The 10,000-nt window shown below is 39.7% G+C and overlaps 1 protein-coding gene across 4 annotated transcripts in view; it reads right to left on the bottom strand.

Annotated features, from left to right (window-relative positions):
* Positions 1 to 2,264: 2,264 nt before the first annotated feature.
* galnt13 (polypeptide N-acetylgalactosaminyltransferase 13) overlaps positions 2,265 to 10,000 on the bottom strand; it is a 77,510-nt gene continuing 69,774 nt past the window's right edge. For 3 of the 4 annotated variants that reach the window (XM_072444376.1, XM_072444377.1, XM_072444375.1), the window contains one exon: positions 2,279 to 2,407. Coding sequence is in view for 1 of the 4 variants with exons in the window: in XM_072444378.1 (XP_072300479.1) it covers positions 2,267 to 2,407 (141 nt within the window). In the remaining 3 variants the exon portion in view is untranslated. Of the gene's footprint in view, positions 2,408 to 10,000 lie in introns of all 4 variants that reach the window. The other variant, XM_072444378.1, reaches the window with a different exon arrangement.

Below are 10,000 nucleotides of genomic sequence, written 5' to 3' on the forward strand. Positions count from 1 at the left end.
CTTTTGGTTACAGACATGTCGCCTTTAATCATTTGTAATTGAAGGCTATGATTATTGATCGACACCAAAATAGGATGTAATCTTGTGTGTAATTAAGATGGTCTAAGTCAGATCGCTATATTTAGAGTTTTGGATTTGGTTTACAGTAAAATCATGGAGCGAACATGAATGATCTGTTTCACCATCTGTGTATTTTATGTTGTAAGTCTTTTGAACCTATAATATAATTCATACAGGAATCCTAAACGGAAGAATTACTTTTATATATAAGAAGAATCAAGTTTGTGATAGTATTAGCCAATTAAAATAATGCTCTGTCTAAATTCAGATGCAGTTTATATTGTATGACAGAACATGATAGAAAGCAATGCCACTTCTACAAACACACAATAAAATATGTTGATGATTGAAACAAAAGTGATGACCAGCTCATGGTGATGTTGGGCCAGGCATTAAAGGAGAAGCGAGTTACACGTATCACATGTACGTGAGTTTTTACAGCCAACTTTGATATTATTATAGAATGTGTACGTTTAAAAAAGCTTTTGCCAATTAAAACGTGAGCTCAATTTCACTTTTTAAATAGTAAGAAAGTGACTTCTTCCAAAAGTCACGTTGTCATGTCACTGCTCTGTGTTTCCGGTCCAGAATTAGATTTTATAATTAAATCTAATGACAAGTGACATGTATATTGATAACACAAAATGCATTATGTTTTATATTGTTCTCTCAAATTTAAACCAGGTAAAAAAGCGTGTCACTTTCATCTCTACTAATGTCACATAAGCTCAAACAGCATAAAAACATGATTATTCTAACACAATAGAAACATGTACAATTTTCTAAAGGCACAAGCACCTATTTTGTCCCTGGATGACGACTTGTCACAATGTTAAAGATGTGTTTGACGGTGTTAGTGAGTAGAAACCACAGTCCACTTACAGTCCACAGCACTTACTTTCATTTGAATCAATCTTCTTATTCAAGTCAGGACAACAAAAAGTAGGTCAGAGCTGCCTTGTGTTTTACATTCAGTCAGCGCAGTTATATTCACGACGCTTCCACAGTGCAGTTAACAACAAATGAAGTCATAAACCGCTCCGATTTTTTTAAGTACCAGTCGATACGCCCGTTTTAACGCAGTAAAATGCAAACTTCAAAACATGAGGCAGCAGAAAAAACAGGTCTAAAGGAGGCTAAACCATGGGTAAGAACAGGTCTAAAAAGGGGCGGGCAATATGCAAAAAAAATGACGTCACCATTTTCTTAAAGGCAGATCACTATTTTGAAGAACATCTAGATTTGCATGAAAGAGACAATTATTGAATCGTAATAGGATGAGGTCATGATTGGATTTGGACTGCCATACTGCCCACCCCGAGTTCTCAAATCATTAAAAGGAGGACAACTTAAAGGGCCTGTACCTGATGCTCATTTATTCTAGTCAAGACAAAGACAACGCAGTGTATGGTAAATATAGCTAAATAATATAGTATATAGTATGCATTTTATAAACTATTTCGTTGGGTAATAATTGACACAGAACCCACTGACCTCTTTTCATCCAATCAGCGACATTGTTCACTAAAGACTCACTAAACACACACTAGATCCTCTTTCACACTGCACTTTGAAACCAAACGTAGGCAGAGACGGAGATATTATATGGAAACAACTGCATAAGAATATAATATGGCAGTAGTTTCCGTGTCATGGTGCAATATCAGAGTGGGAACAGTTCAAACCCAAACATCTTTCATGGTTCACCATCAGGTACAGGCTCTTTAAACACTTTTAAAACACTATCTTTGTGTACCACCAGTGATACACGTACTACAGTCTGAGAAAAACTGACGCAGGGCAACGAAGGCGTTTCATATAACAATATCATAAAACGAAACTATTCAAACATTCCTTTCGCTTTCCCTTGATGCAAATGATACAATAACGTGATGCTGATGGTACCACGGGGGGGGAGAAACAGTCTTCACATGGTATGGCCGCACCAGATGTGGACAGATGACAGTGCACGTCGTTTTCGACTGCTCTCCTCCTTAACCGTTTGTCCGGCGGTGAACGATAAACAGCGGCCATGACGGCAGCTCCCCCCGCGCCAAGTCTTTCATATCAACCCACCTCGCTCGTGGTCCAACGCCGCGCGCCAAGCTAACGCCGCCGTCTCCCGCTGCCGTGAATGAGGTAAGAGCCGCCCGGTTAAGGAGCAGGCGATGTTTACTTCTATATAGGTCAAAGTTTCAAGAAAAGGTCACGCGCCGAGGGTCATGTTCCGCAGCAGCCACTGTTGGGAGCGGCTGCCGTTACAGTCTCTCAAGGTGGGCACCATCTTGTCCTCCTCCGACGGCATGTCCAAGCACTGGTTGCTGTTGACGTGCAGCAGGGTCAGGCGCTGCGGAGGCACACAACACAGGCACAGGGTCATTATTGTAAACAAGCGAGGGATTATTAAGTGCGCCGGGTGTGATGAGCGCTCGTGCGACTCGCTAATCAGCATTCAGCGGCGCCGTGTGGTCTCGCCGCTGGGGCCCACCTGTTTGGAAAGGAGTGATTAGATGTGCGGGTTCAGATCAACGTTAGACCTGCGCGATGTGAGGATGAGTGCTTTAAAGTCTGTGTGTGAGGTTGGACTACGCATTTCACCAAAACGTAGTGAACACAATTATGTTTCGGGTTTTACTAAACATTTTGCCTGTTTGTCACCAGTTTTTCAATTTTTTTTTTAAATAATTGTACTTCCTGGTTGGACATGGGCAGTAAATATGACGTAGGTAGAGGTAATTCCACAAAACAGTTACCATAGCAACCATACTGAAAACAAGAGATAAAATCACAAAGAGTTATGATTTGACAAACAATAATATCTCTTATCTTTATTTTGTTGAATGATCATTAAAAGTGTATCAGTTAAGTGTAAATTGTATCTGTATTTACAATGGCACGTCGCACATTGATGACATCATAGAGGGATTCTGTTGCTATGACCCAGGGGACAAAGGTGGTCCTCGGGCTTCTCTGTGAATTGTCCATCATTATCCTCAGAAGTACTTTAAAATCCTCAATTATTACAACCTCATTAACTTACTTCTTGGTGTGAGACAGACTTAATATTATGGTTGTGAGACTGATTTAAGGTGTAGTAGTATTTTTTTTTTATTTTTATTTTTTTTTACACTTTTTTATCTTAATAACCATGGTGTTTCATATGGCGATAGACTTAGCTTCTTGTGATATTCCTGTTCGCATTAGACAATATTGCAATATCGATACCTTTGCCATGTCTAATCTTAATAACCAGAGTGCCCTCCAGAAGCTCTCAAACACGACTGAGACAAACCTTCAGAGCCTCCACACATTGAGTTCACATATTTGACACAATGCGAGGCCTCTGTAACTGTAACTCTACCAGTAAAACACAACAAAGAATACAACAAAAACCATCCCCCTGCCGTGTACTAACAGGAACGGGTAATGCAACAACTAAATGTGCATAATTATCCTTATCATCCTTAGTTCTACATGGAAGATTCCACATGATTTAACACAAGCTGAGCAAAACAGTTGTATTTATCTAATAGTGATGGGTGAGATCAGTAGTTTGAGGGGGTTGAGGGGGGACGGCAGTTTGTTGTCATTGGAATTATGGAACTCAATATTAGGACTGTATGAAAACAAACAGAAATTAGAGAAAAGTGTGTTTTTCTGCACTAAATAAGTAGCTTTAGGCTGCAACAAGCTCTGCAATTGAGTCAAAAACTGCTGAGTCTGATCAAGAAAGCACAGACTGACCCCCCGCCTGACCATTAACAGCAAATAGAGAGAAAAGTTCATCATCTCATTAGCATCCAGCCAGTCTCTTGTAAATCTGGCATTTATTCACTTGAGCACAAATAGCTCACAAAAAGTCTCTAGATTGAATATTGCACATTACCGCAATATATTTCTCTAAAAAGTAATTTCCCCAAAAAATTAAGCCTTGATATTTCTATCAATACCGTTTTGATAATGTCAGAATCAATATTTGGTATTGATCCGCCCGTCACTATTATTTATGTTTTCTCATCACTATTTTATATCTTTACGTTTTAATCTGTTAACTATTCACAAATGTGTATTATTAGTCATAAACTGCGTGGTTTAGTCCGTGTAATCACTACCAACATGTGTATTCTGAGATGCCAGACTACCATTTGTTTTTCACAGATTTAGAGGCCCATTTCCAGGTTTATCTGCTAATATTGAGTGGATATCACCACAAGGACTTTACCCAGTAGTCAGAATATTAAAAAAAAGCCCTCTCAGCCAAACACAATTAAGCTTCCCAGTTACAGCATTTCTCTCCCATCCAAACAGACAGTTGTCATTGGACATGTCCTTGACTCTCTGAGGTGGAGTACATTTGGTCATAACAATGTGAGGAGAGGATGTTTACGTCAAGTATCCCTGTGGTTCACCTATATGGAACACAGGTTACATATAGGTTATGTATGACCCCCGGCTGTGAGCTAGCCCACATGTGAACCACCCAGTCCATCCAGCGCTCCGGGAAAGCTAAGGCAGGAACCACATGTGGACAGGAAAGTATTAATCATTTAATACTGTTAGGAATACATAACAAACCAATGTACCACTGAGTTAGGTGACTAGGTTGTAGTCATGAGTACTACAGATAGAAAAATGACAATCACTGTAATGCCATTATTCTGTGTATAGCTTGGCATCATGGCGTAGCCGTTAGTTACCTCATGAGAAAGATGAAAGGAGGTCGACTGTGAGCATTGAGTTTACATGTTCTCAACTGCAGTCAACATCCATATTCCATTTGAATTCAAAACTATGAATCTAGGACAATAGACAATAGAAATGTTTGATGGAAACCTGTGGAATGGACTTTTGTCTGCAGCAAAAAGACGCAAGCAAACAAGGAGATGGATGACTGGGACGGAACTAACAATCAAAGACTGGACTGAAATAACAGGACATTTACAACGTATTTAAAATAGATTTTTACTTTGAACATTTATTGCTACTCCAAGGTTCTCTTTGGTTTTGTCTTTTGGCCCTCAAATAACAGTCTTGTTCTGTTATTTGTTCTATAAAATCTGCATTATACTGTTTGCATCTTCTCCCTGTAGGCGTCTTCAGGGTGCCATGTTTCCTCTAACAAGTACAAAGGCTCCAAGACTTTGTAGTCAAATTCAGAATCTCAATGAGACTTTACTGGTTAAAAAAAATCCTTTTCATCAAATCTACTGCACGTAGCCAAACAAAACAAAATGTGATCATGTCATTTCCCCCACTCCTCAATAACAACAGCAGAGGACATCTCTCATTTAATACCCAGAGTCACCATCCTGGAGGCTGCTGCCCGGACACAAAGCAGAATGTGGACGTGAAACAGCTGCAAGTACAGGTGTTTCCCACTAAAGTGTTCAAACAGAGCGGGAACAAAGGACAGTGTCAGAATCCGCCACAAACCTGCTTTAAAAATACCACAACAAAGTAGAATCTTGTAAATTTAGATGTTTACTTCACTGATTTCATTACACAAGTTGTAAAGCTGCAATATAACGCTAAACTGCACATAATATCACAACAATGTCAAGTCAAGTGTACAGCCAGGACTTTAGAGAGATGTTTAGTCTGGGAGGAAGGAAAAAGAATAACACTGTGTGGGAAAAATATAGGATTCATAATTATACATCTCTACACAGTGTGGCCTGGAAGAGCACAGCAGGAGTACTGGAGTATCGATGATTCTTTAGAAGAAGAAAAAAACAACATTTATGAAACAAAAAAGCAAAAAACTAATGCAACAATAGACACACAAATTAAAATGTGAAAATAATAAAGATGGGACGTGACACAATTTCCATGAGAACGAGGTTGGATGAGATTTTTACGTAAATGCAGTGAAGTTCACAATTGTGGCCTTTTTTGGGGCAGTTTTATTTATTTGACTTAATATTTTCCTGCTTTTTGGAACTACAGCTTCTCAAAAAGTGTTGCAACGTGAACCCTTTTGGCCAAACTAACTGTAAACACCATCGACCAAACCACACAAGATCCTTTATAACAAATAATATTATAAAGATGACTCTGGAACTCTGAGATCTTAGCACATTGCCTTATACATTAATATTTACCACCACAGCAGTGCATTCACCTCCATGTTTCAGACTCTTTACACCACATACAAACATACCCAACATGCTTAGGACCGCCCTGTCCCACAGTGCACTGCTTCACAAGTATAATATCATAAGACATATCATAATATAACGTCCCATTTGGCATTTAAATCATAAGACAAACAAACAGGATCGCTCGTTATCCAAAGACGTGTCTGAAGAGCTGTAAAGCGCGACAAGGCGTAAAGCTGCTCCACATTTAATGAAAAAATACTGGAAAGTGGAGGCGCTGTCCTTTCCCTCATAATTATTGCAGGCTTCCTTTGGGCTGGAGAAAGCTCCCGACTCGGGCTGTAGCAGCGAGAGAGGAGCAAGTGTGTGCACAGCTGAGGAGCTCTAATTAAATGAAGAGCCTTTAGAAAACGTGAGCTGTGCTGGATTAGACCCTTTTGTTACCGGGCCTGATGAGAAAGTCTAAAATGAGATGCACTGCTACAGAAATGATTATGATGAATGATGATATTTTAGATGTACGCCACTCATAAAATCCAGTTAAAGAACATAGTGTGTGTTGTTTAAAGAGAAGCTGTTACACTTGCACATTATGTTCTTTGTTTAAGGCTATATTGATCTAAAAAGCATTAAATAGAAACAAGCTCATTGACTTCCAGGGTCAGAATTGTGGAATTGGTTCAATCCTGCCCTCTGACCCACCGTCACTAACATCACAATGCTGCTGGACATGCAGAAAGCCCTCTTCACAGCAGCATGTGTATGAACGCAGCAGGTACAGACTCATTTAAGTCCATTTTGTGTAAAACTTCAAAGCATGATCATCCCAAAAAATCCTGAACCAAATTAACCATAGGAAAAATCAAGCATGAGCTGCAATAAATACATTCCATAATTAATGGAGTTGTTAATCGCTAACTGAGGTTCAGGAGCCTCAACCTCTACTCCACTAGTAAACACGCCCCACTCTCTAACCACAATTCTAATTACCCAGAAGCTCTATTTATAAGGCCTATTCACAGCATCTCTTGTCGTCTCTGCTCTCTCGACCCCGCCCTCCCACCCCATGTCTCTATCATCTTCACCTTATCACATCACCATCTACGGAGGAGGGGGGGGAATTCTGAATCGTCTGGGCTGATTACCCGAGACAGAGCCCCCATCCTGAGTCTCTACCCAGCCAACTCTCGTGCTCGATTGTCGCTGCATTGTCACTACATCGTAGCTTGATCATGGCTCAATCGTTGCTATCTCCATCGTCGATCTCCATCGTCGAGATCCATCGTCGTTATTATCAATAAATATTCTTTCATACTCAATTGTGGCGTGGTCCCTGCTAGTGGAAGTGCTAAAACCCACAGTAAAACTCCATGAGAATGCACAGAAGTATAGTTTTAACTTAAAGGTGCCACCTTCAGAAAGTGACATACTGTTACACATTGCTTTAAGTTGCTGCCATTAACAAAGAAACATCTTATCGCTATTTCACCATTTTTGGCCTGGGACACCATTACTGAATGTAGCACCATTGTGTGACCAAAGGTGAGCTGCGATGGTATCAGGCAGTGTCTGATATTTTGGAATCTTTGTGGCAGAATCTTTGTGTCTACGATCAACCTCTGTCCCAACACATCACACCTTAACACTGAACACAGTTAAACACCCCGTTTCTCTTTCATTTACTGACTTTTACAAATGCATAAACACCACTACTACAATGGATTTACCGTACGACGCCTAGAGCCTGATATTTGCTCTGACAAACTTTAGCCATGATCGATCGTGTCGACCAACGCAAGCGTGAATGATTTAAATTCCTCTCGTCATGTCGAGTGACACCCATGAATCTTAGAAGACGAAAGAAATCCTGCAGTGGACACGACTTTAGGCCCCAAGTAACACAATGAAAAGCTTCCAAACAGGCAAATTCAGATGACATAAAACACTGATCCAGCCGGAAATACTATTTGCTCATACACTGACTTTACTTTGAGTCCATATAGGAGTTATGGAAACAGAACAGACCTATGAGCCCCACACAGTCCAGCAAATGTGGCAAGACCTGGTGAGAAATGGAAGAAAAATCCATTCTTTGTCTAACGCGACACAGTCAGGCGCCGTCTCATTTGCTCTAATGGTGTGTTTGTCTGTTGCCCGGGTGTGGACTGACTCAGAGGGCTCGGAGGAGGCGGGAAAAGCAGGCCACCAGACTGCGGGTCACAGCTCCACGCCCGCTGCCTGTGACACACATCAGCACCGCTCTGGGACGGGCACTGTTTAGCCTCAGAGTAAATACACACATGGGTTTTCAGTTTTTGAACCAGAGGTGATTTTTCTTTTTTTAATATAAATTGTATGAACCACAACTATTTTTCTTCTTATATTTCCAATTTCTTTAACATGACAACATTTAACATACTTTTTAGTCAGTATTTGCAGTAAAAGGATTGGTGGCATGTAATGGTGTTTATTCAGTTATTAATAATCATTTTAGAAGCAATCATTTCAATTCCAAAACCTAAATATAAAGTGAATTACAGGACATTATTTGGTATTATTACCTTTTCAACATGCTCTTGAGTACCTTTATTTTGGCATTTGATGTTTTAGACAGGAAACTAATGCATGTATTGAAAAGCAAACATTACTGTACTTTCTATCAGTCAAGTGTTCCCGCATCAGGATTTGTGTTAGCACTCAACAAACAAACAAACAAACAAACAAACATAACACAAGCATTAAATCACCGACTTGTAGCGCTAATAGCATTTAGCTTAAAACCCCCAAAACAAAAGCATTTACAAGTGTTCTAGCCTTACGAATATGAAGTATTTTACAAAAGATTCAACTTGACAAACTTGTGAGACTTGGAAGACTATAACCTGCATTCTGTTCTTTTCAGATTTAAATAATGTTGTGTGTGTTATGTTACTTTCTGGACACACTTCTTCTTAAAACGACGTTTCTCTGAAGATTATTATTATTATCATTATTACTATGATTAATCATGTCCAGCCTCTGCCAGCGACCATGACGTTTTCCATCTGCTCTGGCTGTGGCGCTGGCAATTAGAACCACGGAATCAACCTAGTTCAGTTGTTCTCATCGTGTCTTTACTTGATGTGCAAACTCCCATGTGATCGAGGAGGTACAAGAAGAGAAGAGCAAGATGTTACTTCTGTTATTCAGAAATGTTTAAAAAAAGATAATGCCCTAATAAGTCTCACAAGTAAAAAGCACAAGTAAAGAAAGTAGTCGGTCAGTGTTTCACTTGCGTTCAGGTTGAATGTAATTATTTAATATTGATGGAAATTGGTTTAAATTGTATAAGTTACTGAGTGAAAAGCAGACGTGGAACCTGCTTTTGCTTTGGGGTTCGAGTCTTTTCAAGTTACACAAAATTACTGATCGTTTTTACATTAAGAGAAGCAGATGCCGTCACAGGAAGTCATGTCCTCAAGTCTGTGGCCCAAATACTTTGAACTTCAAGTACTTTCAAGCCATCCATCCATCCATTTTCTACCGCTTGGTCCCTTTTCGGGGTCGCGGACTTTCAAGCCTTTATATAGAATTACAGAATACAGCTTGTACTTTTGTGACGTTTATTATCTTAAAGAGAAACACTCAAGTCAAAGGGATCCAAGTTAAGTCCTCTGTCACTGGCCTTCAAGTCGAAGTCCAGTCCCGAGTCCTTTTTGTCAATGGTCAAATGGTCAAAATAGTGGCTCAAATCTGACTCAAGTCCCCACCTCTGACAAATACAATCCAAATATGTGGTGGGACAACATGATTTAATAATACACTTAAATTAAAATACAGATTTGATTACAAATTACACAAAC

The sequence above is a fragment of the Eucyclogobius newberryi genome, unplaced genomic scaffold (assembly GCF_026437365.1).
Source record: "Eucyclogobius newberryi isolate DKJ021-1_F unplaced genomic scaffold, fEucNew1.0.hap1 SCAF_14, whole genome shotgun sequence".
NCBI lineage: Eukaryota > Metazoa > Chordata > Actinopteri > Gobiiformes > Gobiidae > Eucyclogobius > Eucyclogobius newberryi.